The sequence below is a fragment of the Balaenoptera musculus genome, chromosome 6, assembly GCF_009873245.2.
Source record: "Balaenoptera musculus isolate JJ_BM4_2016_0621 chromosome 6, mBalMus1.pri.v3, whole genome shotgun sequence".
In the NCBI taxonomy this organism is placed as follows: domain Eukaryota; kingdom Metazoa; phylum Chordata; class Mammalia; order Artiodactyla; family Balaenopteridae; genus Balaenoptera; species Balaenoptera musculus.
This window is the reverse complement of record NC_045790.1, coordinates 83,292,721-83,311,797: the sequence shown is the minus strand read 5'-3', so window position 1 is coordinate 83,311,797 and position 19,077 is coordinate 83,292,721. Positions and strand designations below refer to the sequence as shown.

General features: G+C 45.0%; 1 protein-coding gene across 2 annotated transcripts in view; it reads right to left on the bottom strand.

Moving 5' to 3' along the window:
* Positions 1-3,298: 3,298 nt before the first annotated feature.
* GALNT12 (polypeptide N-acetylgalactosaminyltransferase 12) overlaps positions 3,299-19,077 on the bottom strand; it is a 58,053-nt gene continuing 42,274 nt past the window's right edge. Inside the window, exons 9-11 of one of the 2 annotated variants that reach the window (XR_005020450.1) lie at positions 18,175-18,321; positions 15,783-16,184; positions 3,299-3,311 (exon numbers count right to left, since the gene is read on the bottom strand). Coding sequence is in view for 1 of the 2 variants with exons in the window: in XM_036856819.1 (XP_036712714.1) it covers positions 16,044-16,184; positions 18,175-18,321 (288 nt within the window). In the remaining variant the exon portion in view is untranslated. Of the gene's footprint in view, positions 3,312-15,743; positions 16,185-18,174; positions 18,322-19,077 lie in introns of those variants that run through there. The other variant, XM_036856819.1, reaches the window with a different exon arrangement.

Here is a 19,077-nt window from a genome sequence, read left to right as displayed (position 1 = left end):
AAGCTGAGATCACGCAGGTGTTTACGGGAGATCTGGGGGTCTGAGTTGAACCCCAGCTCAGTGTATCTGCTGTTGTATGTCTGTCCCCAGAGCTAGCGTTCAGAACAAATGGGTGAGTGGTCAGCTTTCCCCAGGCTGGTCAGGCTGCACCTGGAATGCTGTGTTCTGGGGACCAGCCCTTAATGGGAACACTGAGAAACAGAGGATGTTTCTCAGAGGCTTCTGGCTTATTTGGTTAAGTGCTGCTGCCATTCAGTGAAACAGGTGTAGCAGAACACTTCTGGTTACAATTGGCTGAAAACCTAATCAAACTGACCTTTAAAAAGAGGAAAAGGAAAGTGTACTGGTTCATATGACTAAACAACATGAGGGTAGATCTCAATCACTGTCAGATGATTGAGGGACTCAAACCACATCATCAGTATATTCTCTCTCCATCTCTTGTAACTCAGGTACTCTGTGCTGACTCTGGTCTTGACAGCTCCTCCTGCATTGTCACAAGATGGTCACCAGTCTCATGGTCACAAGGTGGCTGCCAGCCAGCACCTCTTGGAGCTATATCCTTCCAGGTTTAAATCCAACAGAAACAGACGAGAGCTTGTGTCCTAGCATTTGCATGAAAGTTCTGAGATTCACCAGCTTAGGTCACATGCTCACCACTGAACCAACCGCTACAGTTGTGTTAACTGACTTATATCCATGAGTTTTGCTGCAGTCATACAGACCACAGAGACTAAGAGGGGAAGGGGTGGATCCCGAAGAAATACTGGGGCTCTTGCCAGAGTAAAGGGAAGGAGAGGTCAGGGAGACAAACCACATCTTTCCAGCTTTGTGGACAGCAGGGGAGAAAGAATAGCAGGTTGGGGAAAGAAAAGATGATGAGCCCAGGTTAGAATGTGTTGTTTTTTCAGGGTGGATGGGACAACCAGAGGGAAGGGCTCAGTGGGCAGCAGGTTGGGAGAGACCCAGGCTGGGGGGAGATCTGCGAGTTGCCAGTGTGTACATGGCAAGAGAGAGGCTTAAGAGGGCGAGTAATGCCGTGGGCTTTGGAAACCATTCTGGGCTCCCTGTCTCAGGAACAGCACATCCGGTCTAGTGAACATCTCTTCCTTCCTTTGCTCCTCAGGATTTGGTGGTGGGACAGCCCCTGCAGCCCTGAGGCAGGCAATGCCCCAGCTTCCATCTTACAGCTCTAGCTCTTTCTTCTTGTCTTAGATGCTTTGCACCTTCCTCTCCCTTAGTTGATATTAGGACCTGAATATATTTGACAGTGATCTGAGCTATGGATACAGCAAAGGCAAGAGATTGAAGCCAGGTCTTGGTGCCAGGCCACGATGTGACAGAGCCAGGACCCTTCAGGGCTGATGAGCATGTGCTGGGAATGACACAGGCCAGCACTTCACTAGAGACAGAAGGACAAGCAACTCCAAATGGGGATGACGTCGATGACTTCTCCCACCTCTCCTGGTAATGTTCTCCCATGCCCTCGTGCAGTGGGACTTATGACAGCACCAAATAAGGAGGTTTGTGAAATGTTGCAACAGGAGGAGGGGACTCGGTGGCCACATAAGTTTTGTGGTATGGCCTGTCTCTGTGTCCTGGTGGCTTCCCAAGGATAATAAATGTCACTAGTGTCACTGCCAGCCAGTGTGTTCTCTAACTTCATTATTTTTTACCTGGTAGTTCCTGGGACACAACTATTGAAAAAAGTCCTGCCAAAGTGTGCCTACCAGATTTCTGTTCTTCCCTCCTTCCTCACCATCAAAACCTTGAGTTTGTTTAGGATGGCAAAGTGCCAGCCAAAAAGCCCACACTTATCGGTCTCCTGTTCAATGAAGGGGTGACAGGACACAGGACTGGACGGAGACTGTGTGAATGTGGATATTACTCCACAAACATGTGCTCTCCTCTGTCACTGGGGATGGAGGGTGAGTACTCACCCACTGATGTTGGACTTAGCTCCATGACTTCCTTTGGAGCGTTCGCAGAAGGAATAAGCAGAAACCTTAAATTTGCTTGTGCAGTTTGGCTTGCTTGCTCTGATGACTCGCCATGAGAAGAATCCTCCCTGGCTCATCTCTGCTTGTTCAGCCTGGGTTCCAGAACTAGTGCACTTGGAACCGACCTAGACCAAGACCGGCTGGCCCAAGTCTGGAGTGCTGCCCAGCTGAGCCTGGCCAGCTGAGTTTGGGGGTGGTTGTTATAGAGCGTTACTGTGGCAATAACTGACTAATACCGAAACAGGAAGGGTCTTCTGGGAAAGCTCTTTAATGGGGGACAGACTCAGTTAGCAGGTCTTTTACTCTTTACCCTTCTCATTCTCCTTGAATGACGACCAACTAAATGCTTGGTGGGGGGTGGGGGAGCATATTACAACTACAGGGTGACAGGCACATGCTAAGAATGGCTGAATGGGAAGACAGAATGAGCACCATCCCTAATAGCACCACAAAGCCACCAAATCAGCCCTGAAATGCCTAACTCTGGACGTCCTCTTATGTAACAAAAATAAAGCCTTAAATTTGATTAAGCCACTGGTTTTCAGGTTTCTGATACTTGCAGCTGAATACAGTTCCTAACTGATGGACACAGGTAACCGTTGGCATTGAAGCCACATCTGTGTTTGAGATCTCTGGGGGAGAACATAAAGGGTCCCCTAGGATCCTGGGGAATGTGGCTCAAGGATGTTGGAAAGGAAGCCCACAGAAGTCTGGGTTGAGTGGAGAACTAAGAGATGTGGTAGCCAGGAGCCTACATGGAGAGGAGGAGAAAATGCCAGGAGACAGGGGTGGACCAGGCCAAATGCAACGGTGAGATGGAGAAACATGAGGAAGAAAACTTATCAATGGATTTAGCAAACAAGAGGTCCTGGACCTTGGCAGGGGTGGTTCAGTGCAGCGTTGTGGACAGAAGCCAAACCACAGAATGTGATAGAAATCTGCAGCTCTGGGGGATGGACGCTCAAGGGAGGGTGATGCAATGGGAGGAAGCTGCCCCTCGGCCAGCTGCAGTCTTGTCCTGACTGCAAAGACCATTTTTCCTCGTTGCCTCCAGGATGACCTCTAAACTCCTCCGCTTGGCATCCAAGCCCCCCACAAGATGTGGACCCTGCCAGGACCTGGCCTCACCTCCCAGCCTCTCTTCCTCACATTCCAGTAACACCACTGCCCGCCATTCCTGGCCAGGCTGCCCTCCCCTTGGACCGCCTTCCCCCTACCTATCCACAGGCTGCTCAGCCTTTCAAGATGGCACAGATGTCACCCCTCTCTGAGGAAGACGAGATCAGCCCTTTCTTCAGGCTCTTCCCATCTCTCTGTTTCCACCTTGAATCATAATCTCCTGGGTCCAGGTGGGAACAGGGTCGGTGTTGTCTGGCACTTGTACGGGGCCAGTAGCCTTGGTGAGTGTCATCAGGGGCCGGTGACAGTCTGCCCTCCATGAAGTTCCCAGGTCAGGGAGACCATGCGGGCATCTTCAAGTCCACATCTGTCCCTTCTACTCCCACAGAGAGGGCTTTCGAGAGCTCAGGAAGGAAGCAGAACAATTAGCAGGGAAGCCTGAGAGCTTTCTTCCCTTCCTTCTCCTCTCTGAAGCCTTCCCAGAGGGCAGCTGCTTCCTCCCTCTCTTTTTAGAACAAGACGACATGATTGCGACCAAATTTAGAAAACAACCAAAAATTACAATAAAATACAACCCATATTTTAAAATCCACTTTGACAGCTCCACGCCGCTAAAAGGAATGTCTCTTCTGAGGGCAGCAGCAGGAGCAACGGCAAGGCAGGCTGCCACGTCATGGGCTGGGAGGCTGGTGGGGGGAAGGGGGCCCTTCGCACCAAAGACAGACCTACCATATCAACCACCGGCTGGGATGATGAGACCCCAGGGGAAGGGCAGGGCCAGGCATGGGGCAGAGGGGTCCAAATTCAAGGGAGCATCTTTTTGGCTTCTTGTTTCTGCCAACAGCTGGAAAGGAAGGATGTTCTAGAAGCCATCTCAGAGACCAGCCACGGTGGATGGACCCCTCCTTAGCACGATGCTACTTTTAGCACATTGTTCTGTGTTTTGTGGGGAACAGAGGGAAACCCAGGTAACCAAACAAACAGTGTCACCCACCTCATATAATAATAATAGCAACCAGGTACTGGGAGAGTACTATGTGCCAGGCACTGTGCTAGGAGGGCTTTCTTTTCCTTTTTTTTAAATCATTGCTAGGAATTCTACATGAGTCATGTTGCATCAGAGAGATTATCACAAGAGAAAAAAAAAAAAAGATCTTTGTGGGCCAGAATCAAGGAGATAAATTTGTCAGGAACAAATGTAAAGGTGTGATTTGCAAGTCTGGCATTCAAGAGGCAGTTTTAGTAAGGCTGCATTAATAAAGATAAAAAGGCCAGATTAAGGGAGGTGATAATCTCACTGAACTCAATTCCCATCAGTTCAAATTGGACCCATTCTCTCTGAGCCTCAGTTTCTTCCTCTATAAATTGAAGCTAGAAAATACCTCCTTTGTAAGACTGTCGTGAAGATTAAACAATGTATGAAAATATTAGTTCAGTGCCTTTTAAGTAGCACGCTCTTAATAAATGGCAATGACCATAACTGTTAAAAACCTTGGCATTTAAAATGGAGTTGTGGTTTTCTCCTAGAGGAGGGAAGAATCTGGGGGTGCATATTGTTGTCACACATCTACACCCCTGTTATAGGCAGAGGAAGGAGACTAATTCTGCATTTCCCCAAAGGACAGAACGATGTTCATTTGGCAAAAGCTAATATTGAGCCAATTCCAGCCAAATAAAAGGAATTGTAACAATGAAAAAAGACTGGAAGGAAATGCTTCCAAATGGTGCTGTCATTGGGTTGTGAGAACTTAAGTGATTTCTTTATATTCTTGCAGTTTCCAAATTTTCAGCTGAGCATATATATTTTTTAATAATCTGGAAAAAATAAAGTGTTTAAAAAAAAAAAAGAAGATGGGACTTCCCTGGTGGCTCAGTGGTTGAGACTCCATGCTCCCAATGCAGGGGTCCTCGGTTTGATCCCTGGCTGGGGAACTAGATCCCATGCACATGCCGCAACTAAGAGTTTGCATGCCACAACTAAGGAGCCAGTGAGCCGCAACTAAGGAGCCCTCGAGCCACAACTAAGGAGCCTGCCTGCTGCAACTAAGACCCAGCACAACCAAATAAATAAATAAATAAATATTTAAAAATTTAAAAAAAGAGAGACATGTCAGGAATGCTGTAGTAGAAGTGGGAGACCAGACTTGATTCGAGATTCTGCCAAACGTGAATCTCATTTCCAAGCTTCAGAAAACTGAAATCTGGGACTTCCCTGGCGGTCCAGTGGTTATGACTCCACACTTCCAATGCAGGGGGCACAGGTTCGATCCCTGGTCGGGGAACTAAGATCCCACGTGCCCTGAGGCATGGCCAAATAAAATAAATAAATAATGGCTGTAATATTTTTAAAAAACTGCATTAAAAAAAAACTGAAATTCATTCCCAATACAGGCAATGCAGTAGGAGGGCATCCTGCCCTCACCCTCAGAGGACAGGGAACAGGCACCTGACAAAGTACCACTTCCAGCTCCAGAAGCACAGGGACCGACTGCTTCAACAGAAGGTGTCACCCAGGGTCTCAGCAGCCCGTGAAGTGGGGAGGGAGCTTTCCCCCCAGCATCAGGGTGAGCCTGGTCTCCTCACTGGGCAACTTACCATCAGAGTGTGGCAGAGTTAAGTCTTCCCTCAACTTTTGATTAAGAAAACAACCTTGGGCTGGATTCTAAAAGGCAGGAGTGAGAGGCAGGGGTGGGTGATGAGACAGATGTTGGTACCGGCAGCAGCAGATGTGGCTTCTGGGTCCAGCCTTGTCTCCCCTCCATGTGTGATGCTGGGTAAGCCCCTTCCCTCTCTGGGCCTTGGGGTCCCCATCTGTAGTTTCAAGAGGTTGGACAGAATGAGTTCTAAGCTGTTTTACAGCTCGGAATCAGCAGCTGGAAGCCACAGGCCCTTGGCCATACTTTCTCAAAGTCTCCATGGCCCAATGGACCTCGGAAGTCTTTCAACCCCACTGTTCTACCCCTGCCCTTAATGAAGCCACATCTGGAGTACATCTCCTCTGATCCCTGTTTTGTACAGTTCCTCACAGCTGGATCCCCATAAATCAATTTGTTTTGCAGTCAAGTTCCCAGAACTGTCCAGAATCCTACCCAGAAAAGGCAGTTTTATTTTGCCTCAGTTTATGGTTCCAAAAGGAGTGAGCTGGGCCTAGTCTACCTCGGGACAAGCTCCCCGAGTCTTCCAAATCCCGTGGCCTGCTAGGGTTTTGCAGAGAGGCTGAGGCTATTGCTCCTGTCCCCCACCCGCAGGCACAGAGGATGAACTGGCCTGGTGGCCCCCTTCTTGGTCCCTCTCGAGGAGCAGTGCCCCCACTTCATGGCAAAAAGATTGGACTGAAGTGACCCCCAACCCCCTGCTGCTCTTGGGTTCAAAGTTTTCCCAGAGATGAACTAGTTATGAGAGGAGAAGGGTTAAAAAGCTAATTTCCTTGAGGATGGAGAGGGAAGGAGGACTAGGAACCACTAAGGACTCCTGCTTGTTTGTTCTGCCATAAGGCACTGAATCCAGGACTGCTACGAAGAGCAAACATTCTGCGGGTGGGAGTTGAGATACGTGTTTTTTCTGACAGCTGCTCTGGTTCTCGGGATATCTCTGGGATCAAGCAACAGAGAATCTGTGGTCAGGAAATGGTCCCTAAGCCCCTATTCTGCTGGGTGCCCTGAGCCTGCCTCATCTCATTTAATCCTCACAACCCCTTAGAGTTAGCTCCTAGCACTGCCTCTATTTTACAGATGAGGAACTGTGGCTCAGAGAGGTTAAGTAACTTGCCCAAAGTCACAAAGCTGGCAAGTTCACCAGACCAAATTTATATCCAGGTCTGTCCTACCACATATCCCAACGTCTTTTAAATCTACCCTGCCAAATAAAGCCAAACCTAGGCCCCTAATTGTTTCCCTACTAACAAGACTTTGAGCCCAGACTCCATTTGGGAGAATTTTTAAAGATAATTTTCAACAAATATACTTAGCTTAAGTACATGTACTTAGCTTAAAAAGCCTAATAGTACTCAAGGTTTATAATAAAATCAGCAGTCCCCTGTCCCACCCCTCCCCAACCCTACCCAGATCTGGCTCTCAAGAGAGCCCCTCCTCTCAACATTTTCAGCAATTTCTTCCAGTATTTGCCTCAGAACTTCAAATAACACATTAGCCCTGCTCTCTCACGATTTTTCAGTTTTAGACCATTATTACTGACTTCCTATTATGGAAAATGAAGTTTCTCTTATACCATTTCTCTCGCTCTTGCTGTCCCACCCTATAGCCCACTAATGTCGTTTCACTGCCCTCAGAACATTTGGGGGATCCTGAGCTAGATGAGACTTCTCTGCAGGGATGGGGAATGGAGTCTTGACCTTCGGTTAAATGCAGAAAATTTAATGCAAGCTTCTATCTTTACTCCCTCACAGAACTCCAGTGAAAACCACATTCCATGATGTTTTGAAGAAGGGAGGGCTGACAGCCTGGAGGAGAGAAGACTGAGACACATATCCTCTCTCCTTGAATCTCTGAGGGGCAGAGAGAGCACACATGCTGGGTGGCCTCCAAGCGGGGGGTCCAGAGCAATAAGGAGGCTACAGAGAGACAGATTTCAGCCTCGTAAGAAGTTGTCCAAGAACACAACGGATGACCTGTGAAGGGGGGAGCATCACCCCACCAGCAGTGGGCAAGCTAGGGCTGGCTGGCCACTGCTGGGGACAAGGAGGGACTCCTGCTTAGGAGGGAGTTGAACACATGACTTGTAAAGTCCCTGCAAATTCTATAACCCAGTAACTTGCTTCCTTTTATAACAGTTGGCAGACAGAATCCAGTGGCGCTGTGCACTCTTGAGTTAATAACCAGAGCTGCCCAATAGACACACCCATTGGGCAATTTCTTTTTAGGACACTGAAATAACCATCTTAACAGTCCGATGAGCAATCAGTTCCACTGACCCTTGCCTTGTAAAAGAAGGTTCGAGATGATTCACAGAGCAATCATGACATGGCAGATGGGACAGAACTCTCAGTCCCACAGGCTTTAAACCCTCCAAAGACAGCAAAGTGCTGGATGGGGCAACCGCAGGGGATCTGGCCACAGACTGTGGGCTTCCTTGGCTTTGCAGCAAGAATCTCAGAGGGGAAACTGAAGAAACACCCCCCACCCTCTTCTTGAATCCTGCCTTCCTACTCTTGCCTGGTTTTAAAGAGAAAGAGGGCAGAGTGTGGGCGTGGGCAAAACGGAGTCCACCAGGACAATGGCACCTGGAGGAGCAGGTCTGCGCCCCCAGTGGCTCTGAGCCTGGAGCTCTATGCCTGGCTCTGCTCCCTGACTTGGCACTTGCCCAGAGACGTGACTCTGCTGTGACCCCTGCACTCTCCAAGCAGGACAGACTCTCATTAATTCTCGTGCCATGACCAGCAGTGTGCTGTAACTGGACTAAGAGTGAGGGGAGGGCTGTGGCCAGGGTGTACGAGCTGCCTGGCTTGGGCAAGTCGCCTCCCCTCCCCTCCAGGAGGTACCAGGTCCCAGCAGTTACAACTGAGCTCTGGAGTAAGACCATCTGGGTTCAATTCTACCACTGCCACTGATTAGCTGTGTGACCTGAGACAAGTTCCCTACACTCTCTGAGCCTCACTGTCCTCACCTTTAAATTGGGGATGGGCAGATGCTGAAAATATTATCAGCAGATGCTGATAATAAAAAGGAGACAGCAATCCTCACTCAGTTGACTTTATAGGAGCAAACAAAACAAAACTCTTGAAAACGAAACTCTAAAGTTGTGTATAAGTGTGAGAAATTTGGTGTACAGTGCATTAAATCTCACAAACATTAGGAGACTGTAAGAGGCCAGCATTTCCAACCCCACTTGCTAAATAAACATTGCGGCTATGATACAACAAACCATGTGGCAAAGTCTTTAGAACTTCTTATCAAGATAGGAAACTAATTTTCCTTTATAATTTAATGTAATACAGCAAAGCCAATATTTGAAGATACAATTTTTTATAAAAGGAGTACCAATTTAACACTTTAAGGAAAACACACCCAGGCCAAATTTAGAACACTGATTACTACATAGACTGACAGGTATTGACAAAGAAAACGCTGTCCCTAACTTGTTGTGTGATCTCAGGCAACCCCCTTCCCTCATGGGCCTCATTCCCACCTCCACCCATCAGCTACACTGGGCAAAGGATGATCTCTGGGTGCCTTCCAGGTCTGCATCCCATAGACCTGAGATTTGGAGGGATTTTTTAGATCAACAGACACGCCCGCAACTAAAGCATTATGATATTTCCTGAGCTGACAACACCATCTAGTGTGTGTGTGAGAATAGACACCAGTGACCAGGCAACCAGGACCTGCATTCTTATTCTCGCTTGAACAATCTGCTACTCTAAATTTGATCCACAGAGCAGCAGCACCGGCACCATCCGCGTGCTTGTGAGAAATGCAGAATCTCCAGGCCAATCCCAGAACTACTGAACCTGAATCTACCTTTTAACAAGATGTCAAGTGATTCCCACGCACATTAAATTGTGAAAAGTACTGCTTTCATAGGAGGGGAAAAGGGAAGCTAGTTAGCGCAGGAAATTTCCCTTTAACACATATCCAGAATTGACCCATATAAATAAAACAAATCCTTCCCAACTCACATGTAAGGAGACTGTCATGCAATGAAGGTTCAGGTTCTTGGGAATTTTTACAAGTTTTCAAAAAGGAATCTTCTGGAATGGTAAGTAGGCATCTGCATCTGATGAGATGGGCATCCCTGAACCAGAGTTTCAAAATGCACCTGCATTGTCTACATTGTTATTAATGTAATAATCATACTGATGTCTTTGTTTCCACAAATTCAACATGAACTTGACCACTCTGAGCTCCCAGAGGCCACCTCAGGTCCCAGCCACATGGCCCATCACAACATGGCAGCTGACTTCTTCAAAGCCAGCAGGAGAATCTCTCAGCAAGCGACCTCTAGAGGCTGAGGTTTGCAGTCCCACGACCTCAAGGAACTGAATTCTGCCAACAAACAGTGGGCTTGGAAGAAGAGACCAAGTCCCAGATGAGGTAGCTGCCCTGGCCAAGACTTTGATTTCAGCCAGCGAGATCCAGAGCAGAGAACCCAGCTAAGCCATGTCCAGACTTATGACCTACAGGAACCACTATATTTGCCACTATATTTGAGCCAATCTATTACGCAGCAATAGAAAACTAATAAAGATTTTGGTAGCTGGGAGTGAGATGACACTGTAACAAATACCTCAAATGCAGGAGCAGCTTTAGAACTGGGCAGTAGGAGGAAGCTGGAGGAATTCTGCAGCACATAATAGAGAAAGCTTAAATTTCCTTAATTAAACAGACTGTTAGCAGAAATATAAATGTTGAGGATGCTGCTGGTGAAGGTTAAGAAGAAAGTGAGGAACATGTTATTAGAAAGTGGAAAAAGGAGATCCTTATTATATAGTGGCAGAAAGCTTAGCAAAATCGTCTCCAGCAGTTATGTAGAATTTTTAAGGGATGAACCTAGTTATATAGCTAAGGAGATTTCCAAGCCATGCTGAAGATGCTGCCTGGTTTCTTCTTGCTGCTTATGGTAAAGTGAAAGAGGAGAGAGATTATTCAGAGGGAAAACTGTCATATAAAAATTAAGAAGGACTGAATTATTTAGAAAATTTTCAGCCTCTCCAGATGGCAAAAGAGGCTAAAAATCAGAATGGCTACTGAAAATGTGGCATAGAGAAAAGACTGAGTGTGTGACTGTACAATCTTTTGTTAAAACCCCAGAAAGATCAACAGCTCAGAACGTTCAGTCACACAAAGGGCCCTTTTAAGAGATAAAGAGTGTGTGCATGTCATGGATCTTCTTGACTACACCAGGGGCATCCAGGAAGCTTAAGGTCATTATCACTCAGGCTTCTCAACAGGAGGCCAAGAGAGAAAAGGGATTTGTTTGAAAAGATCTAGTGGATGTGGCTTCTGTTTAATGGAGTGAAAAGCGGTGAATCCATGCAAGACCACAAAGTTCTTGAGAATTATCTCAGCAGAAATCCTACCAGCTTGGGGACTCTCCTGGTGGTCCAGTGGCTAAGACTCCATGATCCCAATGCAGGGGGCCCAGGTTTGATCCCTGATCAGGGAACTAGATCCCGCATGCCACAACTAAGACCCAGCACAGCCAAATAAATATATAAATAAATAAATACTAAAAAAAAAAAAAAGAAAGAAAGAAAAGAAATCCTGCCAGCTTGGACTAAATGGGACAGAGAAAGAAAGAACAAAATGAAAAGAGGAGGTTGGACACCCAAAATTCTACTGGTGGGAAGCAGGCTCACAAAACTACTCAGCTGCAAACATAAAAGAGTAAGGATGACAAGAAGGTGGAACCACGTGTCCAGAGCCAAAAGTCCCTGATGATTATTCCCAGGTCTTGAAATTGAATCAAGAAAAGTCAAACACTTACCTGATTTCAAAACAATTATGGACCCATGACTCATTTTGACTTTCACTTTCCCCTGTTTGAGCCAAAATATCTATAAACATTATCCTATGCCTTCCTACAACTGTATGTTGGTAGTATTGGGGTGGATAAATGGCCTCTTCAGTGTAACAGATGGAGAGCAACAGTGTACTAGCAGCTGCATATACTGAAATGATACCCAGGAGCTGCACCTGGACCTGGACCTGATTTAGATTTTGGACTTTTAGCTGATGAGATCTAGATTTAGATGATCTGATGAGATCTAGATTTAGATGATGAAAATTTAGACTTTAAACTCATGCTGTAATGAGATGAGACTCTTGGAAACCTTGGGAGGGAGTGAATGTATTTTGGGTGTAAGGGATGTGAATTATTGGGGATCAAAGGTGGACAGTGATAGGCAGAATTCTAAGATGACCCCCCAAGATTCCTGCCTCCTGGTATACATGCCAAATATAATCCCCTCCCCTTGAGTGTGTGCAGGATCTGTGAATATAATGGCATATCACTCCAGAGAAGGAATTACCTGGATGTAATTAAGGTCCCTAATCAGTTGACTTCTGAGTTAACAGAAGGAAGATTATCCTGGGTCAACCTGACCAGATCAAGTGAGAACTTAAAAGAGATAAGAATCAGCAACAGACACTCTCCTACTGGCCTTGAAGAAGAAAACTGTCATGTTGTGTAGAAGGCCATATGGCAGGGAATGGAAAATGACCTTTTAGAGCTGAGGTCCTCAGTTCTACAGCCTCAAGAAATTGAATTCAGCCAACAATCAGTGAGATCACAGATGAGATCACAGCCGTGGTGGACACCTTGACTGAAGCCTTGGGAGACCCTGAGCAGAGAATCCAGTCAAGCCATGTGCAAGGGACTTCCCTGGTGGCACAGTGGTTAAGAATCTGCCTGCCAATGCAGGGGACATGGGTTCGAGCCCTAGTTTGGGAAGATGCCGTGGAGCAACTAAGCCCGTGCGCCACAACCACTGAGCCTGCACTCTAGAGCCCGCGAGCCACAACTACTGAAGCCCGAGCACCTAGAGCCCATGCTCTGCAACAAGACAAGCCACTGCAATGAGAAGCCTGTGCACTGCAATGAAGAGTAGCCCCTGCTCGCCGCGACTAGAGAAAGCCCGCGTGCAGCAACGAAGACCCAACACAGCCAAAAAAAAAAAAAAAAAGCCATGTGCAAACTTTTGACCTACAGGAATTGTAAGATAATATATTTAACATTTTAAGCTGCTAAGTTACAAAGGCTTCAAAGCAGTTGTTAAAAATATATTCAAATAATTAAAGAAAACTATAATCAAAGAACTAAAGGAAAATATGCTAACAATGAGTCAATATATAGGAAATCTCAACAGAGAAACAGATACTACCAAAAAGAACCAAATGGATATTCAGAGTTGAAAAAAAATGACTATGAAAAATGACTACTGGAATAAAATGACTACATAGCTCAATAGTAGGTTTGATTTGACAGAAGAAATCAGTGAATTTAAAGATAGATCATCAGAAATTATCCAATTTGAAGAATAGAGAAAGGGGCAGAAAAAATATTTGAAGAAATAATGGCTAAAACCTTCCCAAATTGATTTTTAAAACATTAAATTACATTTCAAGCTCAACGAACTCCAAGTACAATAAATACAAACCACATTTACACAAATCTTAAACTGCTGAAAGACAAAGAGAACATCTTAAAGGCAGCAACAGAAAAATGACTCATCCCATACAGGTAACAAAATGATTAATGGATGACCTCTCAGTCAAAACAATGGTGACACTATGGTAGTGTAATCCCAAATTCACAGTGCTGAAAGAAAAAACACCTTGTCAACTAGCATTCTATATCCAGCTAAACTATCTTTCCAAAAACTGAAAGCATAATAAAATCATTCCCAAATAAACAAAAACTGAGAGAATTTATTGCTAACATATCTATCCTAGATGAAATACCAAAGAAAGGCCTTATGCTGAAAGAAAATTACACCAGAGGGTTACTCAGATTCACAGGAAGTAATGAAGAGCATGGAAAATGGTACATAGATGGGTAAATATAAGAGACTGTGTGTATATTGTATGTGCATATTTTTTCTTTTTCTCTTACTATTTAAAGCAAGACATAAACCACTCTGTTACTGAGTTTATAACATATAGATGTAACATATATGTCCATAATAGCACAGGGGAGGACATAGGAGCTATACTGATACAAATTTGCTAAATTTTACTGGAATTAACTCAATACTAAGAATGAAGAAGATTGTAATAAATCCAGGAAGCATAATATAATCCCTTAGGGCAACTGCTAAAAAAGTAACTAAAAAATATATCTGAGAACTTAACAGAGGACATTCTTATCCATATCATGCAGATGAGGAAATGAGTGCTAGCAGGTGAAGCAACCTACCACAGCTGGGGCTGGCCCCCAGGATCCTGCCTCCACACAACAGGACTGGAGGCCAATCCACACCTTCCAGTGGGGCAGGTGGAGACCTGCCCAGGCTGAGACTCCTCATCCATTAGTGAAGGGAAGATTCCTCAAAATATTGTAAATTGCCTTAGAGTCTGAAAATATCTTCCTGGACACCCTGAATATTTTTATTAGTTCTTCCATCCTAAAAATTACCACATAGAAACTGCCGGCGAGTGTAAGAGGGATGACTTCTCAAGCAAAGCTAATTACCAGCAGTGCTCGGTGAACACACCCAAAAATGCTTGTGTAGACTCCCAGCACTCATTATGAATTTGATCAGCATTAATTTTCTGTCTGCCTGAACTGTCTTCCTATACCCTGGGAGGGGCTGACACCCCTTCAATGGAGCTCAGACTGACACTACAGGAAGGGCGGGAGGAGGGGTCAGGGCAGGACTTCTTACCTCCATTACAGGCCGAGGGGGCATCTCACCTGCTTTATAAGTTACCACAATGGAGGAGGGAAGCTCTGGCCTCACAGCATATTACATTTACAGGAGAACTGAGCTGTGCTGGAAGGAGTTCATATCGTATTCCTGCCTGCTGAGGAGCTATTTAATCCTGTAAAGATAAAATAACTAAATTATTTAATATTTATTTTTGAATAAACACCTACTGATGTTTACTGTGCTTCACATTTTATAAAGTGCATTTTTGAAAACAGAAATTTAATGAACCCATACTGTATGCCAGGGACTAAGCTAAGCCCTCACCTGCTCTATGTCATTTAATCCTCACAAGTGCCCCACAAGCTTGGTTTCATTATTCTCATTGCACAGATGAATTAACTGAAGTTCAGAGTGGTTAAGATGCATCAGATTGATCCAAGCCAGGTCAACTGAATTTGTTCCTGGCTAATTGTTAAACTGCATCCCTCAGAGGGGAATGTGTAAAAAAGAGCCTGAGACAAAATTTGATGCTTTTTAATCAATTGAAGACATGTGTCATCTCTCACATCTGACTGACTGCAAAAACAAAGATTGGCAATGTTCTTGCTTTTTGTAAAAAAATCACTCATATTGACTTCATCAAGTTGACAAGATCTCAGAAGTAGATCTGGGATCGTTCACAAATCAGAATTATGAAGAGAAACTGCAACAGCTGCTGCGGCACAAAATCTAACATGGATTGAAATGGCCAAATATTATTAATGAACAAATCTGAAAACTGAATTTCACATACAGCATTACATTTCTCCCTGACACTAATGTGTGATAAAAATTAAAAATGATATCAAAATGTTTTAAAGTCATTGTGGTAATTACTAAAAGTAGCCAGCCATCCCATAGCTAGGCATTGTCAGAAGTCCACTCTGTGCAGTTGAAGTTTATATTAGCCCAGGACATCAAATTGTTCCCTTGAAGTTTCAGCTTTGGTGAGTGCTCTTTGACTAACATAAAGTTTTGACTATGACAGCAACACATAACCAAGTAGCATCCTTTATTAAATAAATCTAGATTAACTCAATGACCTGAAGGAATCAATATAATGTTCCAGTGTCCACCTATCTACAATGAGAAAAATCTAACCCAATGTTTGAGGTATTATCAATTTATGCAAAGTACATTGCATGAGTCTAACTTCCATGCAAACATCTTCATACCTGGGAATCCTTTCAAATATCAAAATAAAATATTTACCTTTTTGTTAAGGGGAATAAAAAGACATGACAGTAGAATATACATCTTGATAGAAAAATAGTTAAAGCTTTTAATTCTCTGAATACCTGGAGTTAACATTTTATGACTACCCTTTGAAAACAGGGTATTTGGGAACAATTTTAAAGTTTTCAAAATCAGTACAAAGCTTATTCACATTTTTATTAAAGCCAACATCACTTTCACAAATCACAAAATGATTTCCTTATGAAAAGAGGAGCAGCCAAGTTTTTGGTGTGTCTGTCTCTGTGCTTAGGTAAGTCTGTTAAACACGGAGTCCAGGGGCTCCCCCCATCTCCTCTAGATGGACTCCGTAGTACAGTGACATTTCATACCATGTGTTCCTTGAAGAACCATTTCTGACGATCTGAGTTGGTACAGTCTCGTAAGAGTGGTACAAAACTGTCGCTCAATTCCTTCCTCTCAGCCTGAACACATTTCTTGGACTGTACATGAAATAAAGAACCATCCTACAAAAGATAATAGACATTGGGTGTTCAAGATAATTATAAGCAATTCCTCAGAAAGTATCTTTTCCTTAAAATGTGTTGTTAAGTGCTCAGGGTGATTTTTATTATTTCAGAAATATTTATTGAGTAATGAGTGTCTGCAGGTATGAAGGCAGCCCATGACTGTCTGTGCATAGAGAGGGCCAGGCTTGTAGAAACGTATGTCATGCTTGTCTCTCCCCGGAGCTCTTCATGGGGTCCTTGACTCTACCGTCAGGGCCGATGGTGCCACCTGCTGGCCATTCTGGGATCGGTCAGACCCTATATCTCACCCTTACTGATGTTCTTTTCCTTCAGGGTAACCAGGACCAAAGACCCTTTATTAATCTCTTCCACTTCTCTTAGGTCAACTAATTCCATCTCTGGTAGTCTCTTTCTCCTATGTATTTAAGTGGAGAATCAGGAAACTTGGCTTTAGTCCCAGCTCAGCCACAGACCAGCTGGGTGAGAGGACAGGTCACCAGAGAGGAAGCGGGTTCTGCAAAGTATGCCAATTCCCAAACCCCGAAGGACAATGACCCTCTCTAACGCCTCTCCCATTTCTTCTTTCCCCAACTGTTGCTGAGTTAACTCGGCAAGTCCCTCCCCAAGTTCTGGAGTTTATTTTCTTCCCTCCATCTCTCTCTGGTGTAAGCTGTACAGCCCCAAGGAACTTCATCATGGTTGAGCAGCAAAAGGGCAGAACAAGTGGCATACCTGTTCCAGGGAAACAGAACCCTTGGGAATAAAATTAGATGCAAAAGAATCTCAATAATATTAATCTGGAAAGCCCTTAAAGGTGCTCATAAGTTGCCTTTAGAATAATGTGAAAGTAAATAGTTAAAACTTCCCTCCTCCCACCCTTCTAAAGAAACTTGCTTAAATGGTCACTGAAATTAAAGATTTTTAAGGTAAAATTTTAACGACATTTCAAACCAATTTCATGATTTCTATCTTGCATTACTCTTCTTTGAGGGCTTACAATGGCTTCCAGTTGGAAGAAAGAAGGGAAGGACAAAACTTTTGGAGTTTACAAAAATATTTTTCCCTATTATTTTTTATATCACATAGACAGCACTATGGTGCCTGGCTTTTCCAGGAAACCTTCAAATTTCGTTGCTAATCATAACACTTTCTACAGGAAAGCATATTCCAACTTCTAATTATACTTAGAATTAATCCATTTATAAGTAGTATAGATGAATCTTTCTATCCCTGGGGCCAGGCTGGGAATGAAAGCTTTCCATTGAGATAAAAGTGAACTAATTCTTTCTTTTGAATTATTTTCTTTGGATTTATTCCCTCAAGTGCTTTTTTAGTGAGTCTTTGGAGATGACTGATGTATGAGTCCCACCACGGGCTTACTGCAAACATGGTAGAGGTAGTGCCTTTCAGGCGTGAAATAACACCCAGTTCCAAATCAACAATAGCTCTTCTGATAGAGAACCAACTCCATCAGAGAGGTTTTCTTGGTTATTATACAAGTAACAATTAATGTCTATAGAGCTTTACAGCTTCCAAAGACTCTTTCTGGTCATACATCTACTCCTCACTAGAGGCAGACAAGGGTGTGATTATTGTCCCCACTTCAGAGCTGGGAAAAATGAGACACGGGAGTGGCTTCTACTTGGATCTAACCTCATGTCCTTACACTTGGCAATTTGTTTCTCTCGTTTGAACCCCACATGATCTCTGAACGCATCGGGGACAGCGCCTCTTCCCATTCCAGCCAGTCGCAGCTCAAAGTGTAAGGAGGTCAGGAAGACTGAAAGGGAGTGGACAGTGAGGAAAGAAGGAAACTGCTATCGGTGCTGGATGCCATGGGATCCCTTGGGGTCGCTGTGAAGTTCCTGGTCTCCTGTAGGGGCCACATCCCTGAGACTTGCTAGGGACTCGCTTTACTTCCAGACTCCCCTCTGCAGCCCATGGGACCAGGAGTGACAGCAAGGAAGGTGTGAGACAGCTCCCTTACCTCCTGCAAGATGAACTTCTGATCCTCTGGGGTGGCTCCCTCGCAAAGATGCATGATGAGAACATCCATTCCGGCCTCCACCGCCACGCAGCCTTCCGGCTGGTGGGTGTTATAGCGTATTTCATTCTGGGACGTGTACTCGAAAAACTAGAAACAGGGCGGCCAACATGTGCCAGTTACCCTCTGATGTGCAAAGAGGGAAGTCTTTAGAAAGAGGGATGAGAACCTGGGGTCACCAGGGCATGGGTGCTGGGATCCAGCTTTCTCCCCTCACCCACCAACACCAGCCTGTGTCCCCAGAGCACCACGTGCACCTCTGGAGGGGTGCTTAGCAAGCATGAAAGGAGGGGCCCTTTCCCATGCCCTTCTCGTTTGCTAGATTGTGAGGGCGGGGCTGGTTCCTGGGTCACCCCACACCCGCTGTGCCTATCCCCGGGCTGTTGCAGAACGGCAGGAAAGAAGATGGACCGGTCCCAGCACTCAGGGGCTCTCTGTGACCTTGATCAGTCACTTCCTCTCCTTTTCTTCATTCCTTTCCTCCTTCTTCCCCCGAAATATAATGGAGGCAACCATGCCTCGGAGACTATAAAGTTCTGTGCACAAGCAGGCAACAGGACTGCTAACAGGAGGACTTGTTCTTCAGAGCAATGGTTTTCCTACCCTAGTGTGCCTAGGAAAAATGCTGATTCCAGGCCCCACTCCCAAAGAGGGAATGAGGATTCCTTCTGTGTGAGATGGGGCCTAGGAAGCTGCACTTTTACACTTCTAACAAGACACGCAGCCACCCATCCACCCTGATCCATCCCCTTGCTTCCAGGAGATTCTGACACAGGTGACTGTTCTTAAGGCATATGGAGCACTGCTTCTCAAACAAATCTCCCTGAAAGCTGGTCAAGACAAGAG